Consider the following 17,737-nt stretch of genomic DNA (forward strand, 5'->3'; position numbering starts at 1 on the left):
ATCTCTGTTTCATAAAAACTCGGGATCGCTAAAAATTCAATGCCATTCAATGAAAAATGTTTTTACAGCGACCCTCTCTGTAATTTCATATTATTTCACACGCACACATAGTTGCAATCTTCTAGTTAAAAATTTGTTACCTAAAGGCAGAAGCACAAAAAGCACGGACACATATTTCAAACCAGCCGTTAACTCCACAGATGTTTTTAAAGCCGAGATTCTACAGTCGGAAATTTAAGAAGTTGCCTAACTTTCATACTATATTATATCATACGACGTGCCTGAGTTAGGGAATGAACGATGAGGCAGCGAAAGAAAAAAATAAAAAACGCTACAAAAGACCGCTTAAAGTATTTGGTAGGAAAATTGAAAGCCTCGGGTCTTGCATCTTCTTCATTTTTTCTTCTGAACAAGCTCTTATGTACAAAAAGGAAGAGAGAAGATTAATAACGGCACGTTTCGCGAGGTCGACCTTTAATGTTTCCCGGAAAAAGCTCCAGAAAGCGTATCAATGCGCTCGAGCGAAAAACGACGCGTCTGCCCTGGATAGATGGAGAGAAAAAGGATTTTCATAAGGACATGACGATGCATCATTGCAGGATCCTTTGCAAGGAGAAAGGCAAACTTTAATATCCAGTAACAGCACGTTCTATATTAACGATCGTAAATATCCTTTAAGCTGAAAGAACATAGCAGCGCCGTTTCTGAAACAAACTGCGAAAGCCAACGATACACCGGTGAATTTGATAAATCTCTTCAGAGGAATTTCTTACGAAGATCGGAACTTTTCACAGTGTAAAGCTCTTAATCTTCTTATTTGTGTGAAGCTCTATGATTAATTTCTTGAATCGTAACTTTATTTTTTGTATTATGCGAGTTCAGTTTAGAGAAAAATGCATCGAAGTTTTGAAGTAAGTTTCCACGTAATGCTACAGTCGACGATTTTTATACTAGACTATGAAACGTTTAAAAGAATCATTTTCTTATAGAAAGATATTTCAATATTTCTATGAAGGAGTAAATAAAATGTGAAGTAAATTTCTGTGAAAATTAGAAGACGGAGTACTTATATTATAAAAGTATAACATTATTTCTTCTTCTTCTTTTAAATATCTGCATATGTACAATCTATCATTTAGTGATAATAAATACTAATTATGGCGGTTTAGGTTGACCTGAATATGAATACCTATATCAAACGGTTTACCACAGTGACATATCGTTTAGCTGGTATCGCTAAATCTGAATGGTAGTTACAGAAAATGATATTTCTTCGATCTTTCACGTTCTTCTGAGGTGTCTAGTAGACTTGTGGTCTAACACACTTTAACGCTCTTTAATTATTATTTGTTTGTTGCGGATGCACCTAGCTGCATTCATTATAGCGCTGAGTTTTTTATTTTGCTATCTCACAACATTTCTAGCAATATTTTTACGACAAAATTAAACTACGTATCTCACTTTGAAAATGAAATCGAATCTATTTTTTTTTTAGAAATTCGACTGTATTAAAACACCGTATGCTATTATATTATCGCGTTCATTATTAAAATAAACAAAATTTTTTAAGGTTCGCAATTTTATATTCCATCCAAAAATTAATTCACGCCTCGTAAATATATTCTAATATATTCTAATATGAAAGTACAAGGGTTCGACGTTAATCACCATAGCTCGTAGCACTTTAAAATACGTATCTTGTTTACTATGCAAATTCCTGGATACTTATCACCGTTGCGAGCCCGCAATATCAATCTGTGTGTTTCACCTTTCTGGTTAAACAAGGGAGAGAACAAGCGGACGTTAAATCACTGCCGGATAAAAGAACAGAGAGACGCGAGGATTTCTCATGGAGAGCCGTGTTACGTCGACACTCGTTGCTGATGAAGTGGATTATGCGCGATGCGACAAGACACGGAAGAGGGTAAAACAAGAGAAAATTGAAGAACCCGAAGGTGGGAATCTGTCCTAAGATCCCGAGGCAACGAACACTTTCTTTCATCTGTCATTATGCAGGAGCACGGACACGCATTGGAAAACGTCTTACGGCTCTCGTCGATGATATTTAACCCGATCGCGAGGAAATACGATTAAGCTAGATGAAATCTCGTGTTCCCAAATAAAAAGTTTGAAACGTTAAACCTTTTTTCAATTATGCTTGGTTTCTTCAAAGATAATAATTTTTCCATGATTCAGTGCGATTGCCTGTGAGCAGAACGATTGCTCTTTGTTCTTCAATGTTCTTTGAACATTCAAATGTAATAAGAATAGAAAATTCTTTAGGTGTAGGATGATGGTTTGATTTAAGTTAGGAATTCTTCTCGGTTTATTCAATGAACATAATACTCACATGATTCAGTGTGATTGTTGGCTGAATTATTTTTCTTTGCTTTGTGAATTCTCAAATGTAATAAAGTTAGAAAATTCTTTTTATGTAGAATGCTTTGATATAAACTGATGATTTCCTTTTGGAAATTTTGCGAATTATAGATCGATAAAGTAAAGTATAAAGTTTTCTCAAATGTATTAAAATACTTCGAAAAGTAGTCATAAGAAAGAATTTGAATCTATTTATATTTCTCTTATTTGAAATATAGACTTCCCCTTGGAATTTTATTTTATTTTTGAGAAATACAGAATATATTTATTAAATATTTACATTATTAATTATCGAGAGTAACAGATATTCCATTTATCGTATAGTCAGTATAACGCGGCAAAATAGGAGATTTTGGACAGAAACGAAACAGGATGAAACGCTCCATATCTTCACACATGCACGCGTCCGATTTTCCGCGTGACAGCCGGCAAAGCCGTATGGCCAGCGATATAACGATAGTTTTTAACTTTAAAATGTTGACCTGCCAACGGGCAACACCTGACCGACCCGTTGGAGTGTCAGTAATCGCGTTGTCCCAAAGTTTAGCCGATAAACCAGCCTGCAACACCTGTTATACGTACGTTGAAGTTCCTTACGCCCGAGGGAGAGATAAGTGGATTAAGTTCTCCGTAGCTGGTATCCTAGCGGCTAATAGGTGAAGGTACATGACACCTGTAAATAAGCGATAAGTTGTACCTGTATCGAGTTACGACATTGTCGATCGAATGACCACGGGGTTCTTCAACAGAAGAGTAAAAAATAAGAGCTAATGGAAACGCCTGGGAAAAATCTCTGGTTGCAACCTACACCACATCCTTTATTAACCCCTTAACGAATTTTTCTCAGGTTTCTTCGTGAACGTGATTAGATTCTTTTTTAATAAAACTTGATCATCGATAAAAACGGCTGTGACATATCTTTTATAAATTTTTGTCAACTTGAAACGTTGTAACTAGAGTTATATTATATTATACAGTTCTGGTAACCAATGTAAGTAACATTAGAGTTACAAAGGATGAGTTTTCAGATTAAATAATCAAAAATCCAACTAAACTTTTCAGCTCCAAAAATCCAAACCAAATTTTCTCCAATTAATCGCAGCAACGCGAGCAACTTTAGAGTTATACATAGGATTAATTTTGACGTTAAATAACTAAAAGACCAATCAATCACAACAATGCAAACAACTTTGTACAAAGGGTAAACTCCAAAATTAAATAATCGAACTCCTATCGGAAGCTCCACTCGAAATTTCGCCAATTAATTGAGACGCATTCCAGGACGATTCTCCTCATCGTAGGAGGCCTCGGTATAATTACGGTCGGTGGCTCAACTTTTAATCATACATCGCGTACCCACTGTTGTTTCATGGCCGGGGTGTTCAAAGGGGCTCTTTGACACTTTGTGCTTGTGCTGCATGCATTGTTAAACGGTGGTGGTTCTCGGGTGGAATTACTGCCCGGATATGGGTCTCTTTGACCGTTGATTACAGCGGATGCGAGAGAACGAAGCGACTTTAGGACGCCTTCAACAGCAAGGAGTCGGTATGCCTTCGGAGGAACGCGAACGCGAAAGGGAAAGGGAACGTTGGAGCCTGCTAAGGGCTGCAAGGGACGAGGCCGATCGAAGTCTCAGCCTTGCGGCTAGTTTGGCCGACAAAGAAGCCGCCCTTTCGCACGCACACGCGACTATAAAAGAGGTGAGCCCCTTTTTCTTCTCTCTCGTTTCTCTCCATTCTTTTTTTTTTCTTTTCTCTTCTTTTTTCTCCACGTTTTTTCTTTCTTTCTCTGACCTGTTGTCCTCAACGCGTGCATTATTACGCACGACGGGGAGTCAGCTTGATGAATTTAATCTCTCTGCCAGGCTGTGGTTGAAGTGTTTTGCAAAGAGAGTGCGCTCCGAAAAAATGCTGGTTCTCTCGAGTCAGCAGCAACATTTTTCTCCTGTTTACGCTATGACTGTTGCTTAACTTTCTGGATTATTTGCTGGGAACGTTGACTCAGCTTTTGGGAGAACTCTCTCTAGTCGTTTAAGTTTGATATCTAGGCTGCTTTCAGAATAATATGCGTGGTGTGTCTGTGTGATTTTTTGGAAGTCGATATTTGTTTCCTTAATTATGGGAATGTTGACGTTTAAAGGTAATGAAATATCGGTGGTGTAGAAAAGATATATTTTTTAGATAATAATTCTCAATTCCTTAGAATCTTTACATTTCATAGATTCAAACAACGATGACTTCTTTCCGGACAAAGGTATTCTTCTTATATATTCGTCTCTTTTATTGTGTCGTTATTTTATAATTTTAATAATTGTATCTTGTAAGACAATTTCACTGTACACATAAGTGTTTATAATAATTTATTCTTTCTTACTTGTAGAATTTTCGCTAGTGAAGCTCCTAATTAGGATTTTCTTTGTCTAAAATTCTAGTTAACGATTCTACTTTTACCGAATATGCGCGAGAAACACGGATTTTTAGGGTCCGCTCTGAGCTCCGCAAAAAATTGATCTATCGATCGACGTAATATTATTACGAGCAGTTAGGTAAGAAGCGGCACTTTGCGCGCACATGCAATTACGCGGAGGGTGATTCCGCTTTGAGCCCTAAAATTGTCCTCCACGCTGTGCATAAACGGGCCGGCGGCTAACGAGTTTAAAACTGATGGCTTGAGGGCTTCCTCGGTATACGTATGTCAGCCGAGAATCACGCACGTCCCAAAATTTTCGTTTCTAGTCTCTGTTTAACGGTTTCCGAAAATTCAACCAGTGTTCCACAGAAGCCAAACCGATCGATTTTATCGAGATAAATCGTTCGTAAGATGCTTTATTTATCACTTTCTCATTTCTCAAGATATGTCGCAGTATATGAAGTTTCTCAAGGTTTTTATCTTTTAAATATTAAATTTCATGAAGTTTTATTAAAGTACGGGCTGTTACAAAATAATAACTAGACACTTTAAACTGAGAGAAGAAATTAGAAGTTTCCTTACATAAAAAATTTTCCAATAGTCTAATATCAAGTACTACCCCAACACCAAAACGTAAAGTTTCTAAAAGTTTATAATTTTCTTTGGCTTCTATGTACCTCAATTGCCATTTTCTATAACAAAGTAATTCTATTTTCATTCCGTTTAACAATTACACTAAAAAAATCAATAAATCTCGTATCATACGTAACACAATGTTTCCACAGAAATTCCTATTTGCTCGAGATTCTTCAAAATTTCCATCTCCTCAAAATTTTCCAAAATTTCCATAGATTTCATGCAAATTCCCAGTATACTCATAATATTTGCAGAACCCATTTCAAATTGAAATTCCTCGAATACAATGAGAAACGTTGGTATGTACAGCTACAGCGTCAATTGGCGGAAAGAGGTGGCAGCGGTGGTATCTGCTTGAGCGACCAGGAATCCTTGGTCTCGTTCCCGAGAGGCAGCGTGAATGGAGCCGCGACACCGGGCGCCGGAAGTAGCAGCGGTGGCGGTGGTTGTGGTATCATCCCTCATATGAATTCTCAACCGCCATTAGGCAGCACAGAGCTAGGAGTGACCGTTGGGAACGTCGGCAATGCGGCAGGTGCTGGCTCTTCCGGTGGACAGGCGGGCGATCGCGGAAGTTGCAGCGCGGACAGCGGTGTTCGAGGATCTAGCGACAGGGAAAGCGGTGGCGCAACCAGCGTGGGCGGAAATCTTTCAGATTCTACTACAGACGGTAAGAGATACGCGTATTTTAGATCTCTTATTATTATTATTGTGTTATTTTATTATTATTATTTTATCATTATTTTATTGTTATTGTTGCTTGTTTGCGTATGCACTTTGTCCGATTTTAATGTATAAATGCGAGTTACTGATAAACTGATAAACTATGTGTCGTGCGAAAAAGATGTTGAGTTAGGGATTGAATGGTTTCGAGGGGAACATGACTAAGTATAATTAGATTTTCTACAGATGGACGCGTAGAGGTCACATGGAGGTAACATACGTTTTCTTAAATAGAATCATACAAGTTTCAATGCATTGACGATTGTCAATACGTCTTGACATTCTATATAAAAAATTATTATCCTTATTCACGTTGAAAAACTGTTACTTTGGTAGATATTTCAATTTTTACTTTGTAAAACTTATCATATAAAAGGACAAGAGAAACATATACAAAAGTTGTGACTTGCGTCTTCCTTGTGTTTCATATGATAGATTATACGAAATAAGAGTTGAATAGATATTTTTATCCGCTAAAATAATGACTTTTCAACGCGAATAGGTTAATAATTTTTTATAGAGAATGTCAAGACTGATCGGTTTTGTATTAAAAATTATATGATCCCATTTGAATCATATAACATTTATCCGTCCACTGGAAAACTAATTGTACCATATTATGTCAATCTTAAAACCATTAAATTCCTACCTGAACATATCTTTTTATACAGCAGGTAGTCTATTTTGTATTTATAGATCAAAATTGGATACACCGTATACTGCTCATTTACCGCATCCATGACATAACTCAAAAATCACGATTCTAGTGGAAATGAGTTCGAATATTCTGAATAGTTTGATGATGATGCAGTAGCGACACAACTGTTTCCACGTGATCAATTTTTTAAATTCACTTATAGGACTCTACCAGTAGAAAGTACAAGAAACAACTATTTTTTCCTACTCCAATAACTCAAAAGCATAGAAACTTTTTGTTATATTGTTGTTGCAGCAAATAAGCGATATTTAGATGATTGCTTTCTTGGAAGTGAGAGAAGAAGATTACTGGAAGAGTTATAGTATCTTTTAAATTGCGTGGGTTCATTCGGAATTGAATTTTAATTGTGATGTAGAAATTCAGGAAATTGGAGGTTTTATAGTTGTGTTAAGGCATGGAAAGAGATCCTTTGTGAATTTATTAAGAAGCTTCAAAACTTTGGAACATTCTCATTTATTACTTCTTGTTTTGTTCTTGTTAAAAGCTTGTGAGTGAGGAATAGGTCTGGAAATATTTCCTAGTTTTATACGTCAACCTCACCATAGTTTTATACGTCAACATATAGGAATGAGATAAATGATTATGCAAGAAATCCTACATTGCTTTGGAAAGTTATAATTTTAGTATTATGCAGCATTTCCTTTCTATTTAAACTTTGATTAAGAAATTGATTTGAGAACATCATCTGAAGTTTCATAGTAATTTAGCACCAAGATATGGAGAAGAAAATCACTCTTTGTATAAAAATATGTTTCAATTTAGAAATGTTTCTCAAAATTTTGCGGAATTTGTTCATTAAATTCCAAAGTATAACAAGTCCATCGAAAAACCAGAATACAATCCTTTTCTTAAAACAAAAATACTCGTAAATTAATCATCAAAATCTGTGTCTTTTAATTCACATATTTCTTTGAAATCATAGGTATGTAACATACTCGACAATTCGAGAAATATAATTTTTGAACCAAAAGTAACTTTTGGTACTTTCTGCATTATTCATTGCGATCGTGGAAGACTCTTTGCATTGTGATCTACCTCCCCGGTAATGAAGTAGCTTTCCAGTCGCGAAGCTATCTCGCGTATAATACAATCGCCATTATTATTCATCAGAGTGTCGAGTGGTTGGAACGCGATGATTCTTACGCTTAGGTACAACGAGCGGCGAGATTAATCGTCTAGTTAAGGTGCATTACGCTGCATCCGTCGGATCGTCGGTGAGAAAAAAAAAGAAAAGGAAAATAAAGAAAAATGAAAGGAAGAATAAACGTACGATAAGCTTCATCAACTGCGAATGCTAATCGAAGGTGGCAGGCTAATCGAGCGAATTTCCTTCGCATATTATTCAGCCAATCCTCGTGGCTGAGCATTAAAGCCGATTGATCGATTTGGTTTAGGACAAACACCACGTACGTGCTGTGATCACGATGCATGTGCACGAATTCTGAATTAAACGTTACACGAAATATCCAAGCGCGTTCAATCCTTAGCAAATCTTTGTTCATGGGTAAATTAGAGTAAAATAGTATTTTTTAATTCTTTGGAATAAAATGATTCTATTATACGAAGAATAAAAAGAAAAAACACGATAAGTGTCATATTTTCAATGTAAAGTCCACTTAGGATGACTAAGAATTTTTAATTTTCAATTTTGTACTATAAAATGTCGTCAACCAATCTCCTATCACTAAAATTGTGCTTTTATATGATTTCGAAATTAAACATGTAAAATTATCTTCAAGAACATTTCAAAAATGTCGATTAATTTAATTATGTCTTCGGTCTTTTCATGAAATTGAATTGAATTGAACGTGCTAGGGTGAACAATCAATTTTCATGTAATATAATACGTTTACCAAAATCTTTAACTTCAGGTCTGCTAAAATAACACCCTGGCCAATGTAAGTATGAAATGCAGTTGACATGTGCAACATAAAGAACAAACAGACAGCGAAGAGACTGTTATGATTCCCAAAATCCTATAGTAAACTTACATAACTCTAAACGTGTACGAATATTAATAACCTGTTTCCCAAACCAATAGACTGAACATAGAATTGGTAAATCGAATTTACCAGTGTCAATAACGAGCAGACTTCCCTGTTTATCCAAACTATTTCCAACCATATAAATTCTGACTCCCGCTGTCAGTACAATGAGCCTTAACGAAACTCATTATAGAAGGAATTTCAATTTCGGTTGACAAATCGATCTTCATCCTGACTACAAAAAAAAAAGAAAAAGGAGAGAAGAACGAAGGAAACTATGAAAATAAATTGAAAGTCTAAATCCAATCGTACAACGTCCCTGTCTATTTTTCTCGTTGATTTTATTCCGGGAGAATAAATACATCCGGAGAAGTGACGTCGATCTCGGTGTATCAAACGCAACGAAGAATTTTTTTTTACTTTATATATTTCCGCGCAGGCACGCCGACAATTACGGTCGAGGGAAGTGGTCTCGACATGGACAGCATCTCCGTGGTTTCCTCCATTGCACCATCCCACATGTACCAGTGTAAGTGTCCAAACATAAATCGTTGATCGTCGTCTCCCGTATCTTCAACGTCATCCTTCGTTTTATTTTTTTCTTCTCTTCTTCCATTTTTTTTTTTTTTTTTTTTTTTTATTTATTTATTTTATTTTCGACCGGAGGATTCCTGTGCTTCTCTTCTTCTGTGTATTTCTTTGACTTTCTCTCTTTCTCTGTCTACTATTTCTACTATTACTACTCTGCCAACTGTGTTTCTTTCTATTTTCGATTATTTATTCGGCTCTGTTTTACGATTGAATGCCTGCTTCTCGTTGGTCCTTCGAAATCGATCGTTGCTTGTCGTTTGCGAAGTTTTCTTGAGTGTGAGAGATAGGCGAAGTTCGTGTTAGGGGATGGAACTACGTAATTTAGGTGGAAATAGAAATTAATGGAAATTAGTGAATTTGTTTACTAAAATTGGTAATATCATAGTAAGGAAATTTAAAGTAAATAAAACTTGTGATGAGGTATAGAATGAGATAATATAACGATGAGTGTTGTTATTAAGGGAAATGGTTTAATTTCTTTATTAATATTAGTAATATTGCAGTAAAAGATTCTGAATATAAATAATAGGGACAAAATTAAATTGTTTACAGGATGAATGAAGACGTCACGAGAATCTAATTAATTCGTAATTTAAAGTTTGTAATATCATAATAAAAAATTTCCCTTTTGAAAAGTTCTGACAATAAATAAACTTGGTATCAGAGGACGGAATGGAATAATTTCTACAATAAGTAAAAATGTTAAAAGCCGTTTCACTCACAAAGACTACAGAATCAAATCGCTTATAATTAAAAGCAATTATTCAATTTCTTTTTATAGACCTTGTACTACCAAATTTCTACAAAAGTAGCCCCATGTACAACAATATTCTTTTATCCAATTATTCATAATAATTTCGCAGTACGTGGTATGTATATTTGTGTGCATAATCCCTTATTCAGGTGGCTGCTTTTGAGAGTAATCGGTCGTCATTGATCGTAGAAATTGCATCTCTGTCGCGGTTTATTCGTTTATTTATCCATTCATCCGAGCACAAACGGTAATTAATATTAAAGGTCCATTATGTCGTGGTTTTGCCCTAACAATCGGCTAATTGTATGTTGTATGGCCGATGCATGCGCATGCACATGTTGGAGCAGTCAGAATCTATTTCATAGTATCCAGATTAGAATGCCCTACGTACACGAATAAGAATTTTTAATTAATACATCACCAAATATACTATCAACAGTATACGTGTTCTTTATTTATGTACAATATTACTTTTCATTAATTCGATTATAGTTTAGTTTTATTTCTCAACTTCTTTCTATAAACTTCGTTCTATAAACTTCTCGTGACACGAAGTTCGTTGTAATCTTGTCAGACCTTCGTCCTGCTTCGACGAATATCTAAGCTCTGAAACACTCTGCATCTCTACCTCGACGATATAAATCGAAACCAAGCAAGCGCCTACGAAACTTTGACTCTGCTTACGTGCAGAAAATTGTAAGCTGTGTGTTCTTTATGTTGCATCGATTGTTGTGAAGCACATGCGTCTATCGAAAGAGATCTGTCGAAGGGAAACGATAAATTTGCTTATCAAAGCGAAAGATACGATATATTCTATATTTATTTAAGTATGTCAGAAAAATTTGAGAAAGGAAAATTGATGGATAAAAAGTTCGTATGAATCATAGCTTTTAAGTTTGTCTTATGTTCTCATTGATATTATATTTTTCAGCAGCGACCACGCCGAAAGATTGCAGCCCGACATTGTCGCCTCTGAACGCGTTCTCCAGGTCCATGGACAATTCCTCGTTATCGCGATCGGTCGAACAGTTGTCGAGTCCGTTAGAATCAGAACCAAGAAGAAACAAGCAAAGCACACCTGTCGCGGCACCTGCCGCGCATTCACGCTCCTCTGCGACTCGTGGTGGCACTTGGGGTTCTATTTCTAGGTGAGAACTGAATTTATTATACGTAATCCATTTGACAGGATTAACATTACGACGGCCACGTTGACCTTATTTGGGTCACTCCTGCATTTCCATAAAATAATAATAACTCGTAGGAGGTGGCAATTTCTGTTGATTAATGCTACCATTATATTTAATATGGAAATTATTCTGTCAAATATAATACAATCAGGTGTGTTAGAACAAATGAATATTACAAAAATCCCTATTATAAAATAAGATATAACAAAATATAATAAGACACATATAACTATATAGCGACCGCAAAGAAATAATACTAATCAATGCAGTTAGGGAAAAATTGCTTACCATTCGCAGATATACGTGCCAGATCGTCTATGCTTTTAATCATTATACGATAAAGGAAGATTTTCCGTAATTCTCGAATTTACAAGTACACAGAATAATTGTTTTGATAATTTGAAAATACACAAAATAATTATTTTGATAATTCACAAATACATAATTTTTATAGTTAAATAAATTAATGTTACGCTTATGTTTTTCATTGCTTTATGTTCTTCCTTTCTTTAATTGCGTGTCATTTTCGATTCGCCAAGAAACGAACGATAAAGTGTTAATTTGGAACCTTAGTACCTCCACAGAAGTGTATAGCATCTTCTTAGCTCAAAAACAGTTTCTTCGTCTCGATTTTCAGAGTGTTTGCCCGTACACGACATCGAAAGGCAGCGAACAACTCGAGCGGTGGAAGCGGAAGTAACGAGGGTTCCGACAGTTTCGATCCTTATAGATCATGGTCGCCTCTCACGGAGGAAGGCTATGCTGAAAAGCTACGTTTACTCAGAGAAGCCGCATCCGTACCTATGGAGAGATGGAGGGCACCTACAGTCTTAGCGTGGTTGGAAGTTGCTCTTGGTATGCCACAATATGGTCCACGATGCGCTGAAAACGTTAAATCGGGAAAGGTACATCATTTCAGACTACTTAATGATGGTATATTAGCTGGTAATTTATATCAAAATCCATAAAATCGTAATATTATAAATATTAATATTTGCTGTTATTAAATCGTCGTATCATTTCATACAGATTTTTATTGAATCATCTGAAATAGGATATTATACAGCACTTTGTAAAATTCAGAAAGTAGTTTTGCATAATTTTGTATTAATCGTCCAATACGGAGGAACTAACTTTAAATCATTGGATTATATCCTTGGATATCATTGTACATCTTCTAAATCAGTGACTATAGTTCATACAATTTCTTTTTAATCTTTCTGTAAAAAAATATGCAAAATAATATATTAATAGTATTTTGTCTTCAGTACTAAAAATGATGCTTAATCCAGCTATGAAACATTCTTTGTTGAAACTGAAAAATTAATATAATGACACTTAGAAATTAATTATATGTTGACCGCCTTTTAATTATTTATATTCGTCTTTCAAAGTGTAACAAATGATGAGATCTTATTTGATCGTAATACTTGTCCAGGTTTTACTGGAACTAAGTGACGCAGAATTGGAAGCAGGGTTAGGAGTGACCCATCCTCTTCATCGAAAGAAGCTCCGTTTAGCTATCGAAGAGCATCGACACCCGAGTCTCGTTCGATATCCGTGTATTGCTCAATTAGGTCACACGTGGGTCAGTTCAGAATGGTTGCCTGACCTTGGACTCGCTCAGTATTCTGAAAGTTTCGCAACCAACATGGTGGACGCACGGATGCTCGATCATCTGAGCAAAAAGGAACTCGAGAAGCTGCTTGGAGTGACCAGGAAGTTTCATCAGGCCAGCATCGTGCACGGAATTCATTTACTCCGAATGTTGAACTACGATCGTCAGGTAATGACATAAAAAGAATATATATGAAATGTTCTATACTTGGTGGCTTATGAAAAATTGTATACTTTATAAAATACTTCAGGAACTCGTTTTTTCCTTTTTCAATTTTATGAATAATTGGTACATTCTTAAGATCTGAAGAATTCAAGAAGTTCTTAGGAGTTTAATAATAAATTTGAACCTTTTAAAATATCATTTATTTAATTTCATAGTTAATTATATCATAATTTGACATTAAAAGAATATGGTATATAGAATGCAATTTTCTGTAGTAATTTATAATAATAAGCAAAATATTATGAAAGATAGTAGTAGGCTGGTCTAAACCACTGTGATTCTCAACAAACCATTGCATTAATTTTAGAAATAAAATTAAGTTAGAAATAGCATTGAGTTAAGATTATTAATTTGTTATTGTTAATTTAAGAGTGTTCACTTAAATAAACACTATAAGGAGGACACTGTACCCTTAATTGTATTCTTACAATAGGCACTCGCAGTTAGAAGACATCAATGCGAACAAATGGACACAGATCCTCTAGTTTGGACAAACCAGAGGTTCATTCGGTGGGCGAGGAATATCGATCTGACTGAATATGCTGAGAATTTAAAAGGTAACTGGAAAATTTAGTTCCCTAAGCAAACATTCAAAAGAATCATCAATTTCCAATATTTTTCTCGAATTTGCATTTTTGTTCCAAACCATACAAACTCCTCATTTATAAAACTAAAAAATTCTTCTTAAAAACACAGTAATCTTCAATTTGTGATGTAAATTTAAGTACTTGTAATAATCATTCATCTCAAACGATAGTGAGATACCATGTTATCATTTGTAATGCAGATTCAGGTGTGCATGGCGCTCTGGTCGTGCTAGAACCATCCTTCACCGGCGACACCATGGCCACAGCTTTGGGTATACCACCAGCTAAACAGATGATCAGACGACACCTCACCGCCGAGCTCGAAGCCCTCGTCGTTCCAGCAAGGTACTCAGTCTACTATCATCCAGAGGCCACATTGGACAACGCTCACTAATCGACATAAACGTCGTTCCTCGTTCGACAAACGAGATCGACGTTGCTAACACGATTCATTCTCGTTCTTCGAGCTTTCATTTTTACTAACTCTTTCCTCGACGGGGGTATTCTAGAATTAGTATCACGCTAACAATAAAAAAAGATTACACCACGTGGTCACCCACACCATTCAAATAATCTGACGATTTTGCCAGTGAATGAATATTAATCAAGTAATTTCAAAAAGCAAGAAACATAAGATGTAAGATTTTAGAAATTCTTGAGATGCTGCTGCGGTGCTCTTTTATACTCTCTTTCGGAATCGAGCTAACGTTTCGAGCAGACAGCTTCGACAATTGAATATCACAGCTTGTCGGTATATTTTAGGAGAAAAGTCGCTTCGTAGCGATAATTACAACGCATCAATTAAACAAAATTTCGCTTGTGGTAAAAATAAAAGATAGAGTAGAGAATTTTGTGGATCGTTTTCTACCCTGATCTAGTTAAAAAAAAAAAAAAAAGAACAAAAAAATATCGTACTTTAGGAATTATCGCTGAAATATTGTCAATTATCTACACGAAATCGTACACGTTTATATGCATAGAGACGATCAAAACGCGAGTATGTTATTTCTCTAGTCTTGACAGATTTTACAATGGTTGAGAAAGCACGTTCGTTGATCATTGAAATTCGCGCGATAGATATGTGTTTTGCAAAGTAACGTTAGCTTTAAAGAAACGTTGTTATTATATGCGAAAGTCGAACTCGATAGGCCTCACATTTTTCAGGGTTTCTACCAATTTAGTCTATTCGTTAATCACGTTCGGACGGATATTGTAGTTTAGCCAATACGATATTCCCGATCTCGAGGATTGTACATAATAATGGCCGAGCTTAATGGAGTAACTTGCATTGATATTATTAAAATCGGTATCAAGGTTTCCGCTTCCATCGAAGCATTTTTTAATAGAACAGAATACTATTATTGGGATATTGTAAATAGTCGAGTGTTTGAGCAAAGAATTATTTACAAATCAGTAGTAGTAACGCAGCGGTGTGCACAAGAAAATTAGGATTAAGATAAGACTTTATTAATTTGGACTTTATTAATTTGGAATATTTATAGAGCAAAATTCAATTTCTTAAAAAAAAAATATATAGAGATATTCTAAAAATTAGATCAAGCTACAAATCTTATATAGCTTTCACAACTCAATGATGATTATAATTATTACTATTTCTATTTAAAAAGAAGTTAAAAATTTAGCATTATATCTTATATTCTTAGAAATAAATCACGGCTTGTTCCAATTTTTAGAATCACCCTGTACAACCTAGAATAAGATAATTGTTCATTCCGACAGACTTGACATATTTGGACGCCATACATATCATAAATACCTTAGGAAATTCAAATAGGAGACGATGCACTGACATTACGATGCTAAGAACACACGATAAGATAAAAGAGAGAGAGAGAGAGAGAGAGGTTGAGAGAAAGAGAGAGAGAGAGAGAGAGAGAGAAAGAGCTATATAAAGAGGTAAATGTGCATGCTAGTCTGGGCAATCTCGACTCATCGGCAGAATGGTCCCATTGAAATGGACAGAGTCGAGATCGCTTACGACTGGTGCCTAGTATGTAAGTACTCATCCGTAATACACACGCCATACTTGGATATATCGGGAATACACACACGTATATACAATACAGTACAATCTCGACATAATGTACATATACAAACATATGCAGTATACTCGATGGAATTTCTTCTTATTGATATAACATTGTACTCGGCACCGCAGCGATTCGCTGGGTCTGCAGTCCACTCGATCGCGGATCCATCGGTAATGTCTCTCATAGCTGAGCCGTAGCCCACAGCTGCTGCCTGCACTGCACTGCGCTATGTACAGCACACGTTAATATTAGTAATTCTGGTGTAATCCCTGGCCAAAGGATTCTATCACAAAATTAGAAAACTCCTTCTAAAGGCATCGAGTTTTCTTCGAGCTTTTTTTAATCTTCTATCAATATATACATTTTCTCTATTTAATTGTCACATTTAATTGAATATTAATTTTACAAATTCTTGAAGTATATCCGATAAATATATTTTCATGAAAGAACCAATTCAGTTTGTAACTTTTTTAGGAAGGGACTTAAAGGAGTGAAAAGATTGAAATTGTCACGGATTACATCAGTATGCATTATGGTTCCTTTCATCTTTTTCTAATTTGCCAACTTTGATATTTACATTTTTGACTGTTCGGTGTTTAATCCAATCGACTGACCAGCAATGCTCGATGCGCCTCGGTCGATCCTACGTGAACGACCCTGCGTATTCTGGCGTCCATTTAAACATATATACATTCTTCTATATCGATGGTGCACAAAATGCTTGTGTATGTATATTTATGTTGTAACTAGATATTCATTATGATACATATCTCGTTCTCTATTGTCGAGCACTTGCAGCGAGCCACTGTTCAATTGCCAAGTATCTACCACGTTGATCACGATATATTTTGTGTGCCAAGACCAGTTTTTCAGTAACTTCATCTGTACCCTGAATAAAACTCCTCTCTCGTATTCCATCGCACCGTTCACACACAGTAAAATTCTCACTTTGAAAGGAACCACTTTGGACCTGGTAAACTTTAACTCGATCGCAACTTTTTTCAATACTAAGTTCCCCCTTTCACAATCAGGTGTATTTTCACAGACGTAAACATTTTCTACGAATTTTTCACACGTATTAAAACTTGTTGTTTTTCCTCCATTGAATCTTCAAAACGATGCTCCACGTTGTTTAAAATACTCACATTGATTAATATCTACTGTTAGATTTTAGACGATGGTAATACTTTTATAACTAGATTAGCACTATTAACACATTCCGCGTGGCGAAAAACTTAGGATTTGAATTGCAAAAATTGCTTCCGAATCTCTTAAATATATCAAATTCTATTATCAAATTTTTCAAAAGCGTAATGTTCCTATTTTTGAAATATTATAATGCTTTCTCACTACCAACGCGTTTTACATCTCGAAGATGACCTCAAAACAGAACTTTGAAATTGAATGAATAATCGTATCTCAATCCGTCATTACTAGATATCTAATATTAAATTCTACAAAAATAAAATAAGATTATTTGGAATGACCATAGATTCTTGTTATCAAATTCTACAAAGACGATTTCCTAATCAAAAAATATATCTAACAAAACTTTACTAACAAAACTCTCTATCTTTTTACATCTACAATATCAAAGATCACAAACAATCCACGTCGCGGAACGTGTTAAACCACCACATAAACACTTCCGTTCCCATAGAAAACCTGAAATTTGCTTCACACCCTTTTCTCGCATGATCAAACTAAAAGAGAAAAAGAATAAGAAAGAGATACAGATGTAAAGATAAAATTAAAAAATGAGGAGAGAGGTTCGCTGCAAAACGTGCCGAACGTGTGTGTGTCCGCGGTGTCGCCAAAGGTGTGTGCATATAAGCGGTCAGGATGCGTGTACGCAAAAAGGCGTGCATGTAGCG

At 35.5% G+C, this 17,737-nt stretch overlaps 1 protein-coding gene across 16 annotated transcripts in view; it reads left to right on the forward strand.

Moving 5' to 3' along the window:
* Positions 1-17,737, forward strand: part of Liprin-gamma (liprin protein kazrin) — a 146,575-nt gene that overhangs the window by 119,363 nt on the left and 9,475 nt on the right. For 10 of the 16 annotated variants that reach the window (XM_069126926.1, XM_069126925.1, XM_069126916.1 and 7 more), the window contains 8 exons: positions 3,873-4,079; positions 5,734-6,094; positions 9,290-9,379; positions 11,127-11,343; positions 12,020-12,287; positions 12,821-13,168; positions 13,659-13,782; positions 14,013-14,157. In XM_069126926.1, the coding sequence (XP_068983027.1) occupies positions 3,873-4,079; positions 5,734-6,094; positions 9,290-9,379; positions 11,127-11,343; positions 12,020-12,287; positions 12,821-13,168; positions 13,659-13,782; positions 14,013-14,157 (1,760 nt within the window). The remainder of the gene's footprint in view (positions 1-3,872; positions 4,080-5,733; positions 6,095-9,289; positions 9,380-11,126; positions 11,344-12,019; positions 12,288-12,820; positions 13,169-13,658; positions 13,783-14,012; positions 14,158-17,737) is intronic. The other 6 variants (XM_069126917.1, XM_069126929.1, XM_069126922.1 and 3 more) reach the window with 5 other exon arrangements.

This window comes from Bombus flavifrons, chromosome 14 (genome assembly GCF_040668555.2).
Source record: "Bombus flavifrons isolate JBK064 chromosome 14, iyBomFlav1_principal, whole genome shotgun sequence".
Classification (NCBI taxonomy): domain Eukaryota; kingdom Metazoa; phylum Arthropoda; class Insecta; order Hymenoptera; family Apidae; genus Bombus; species Bombus flavifrons.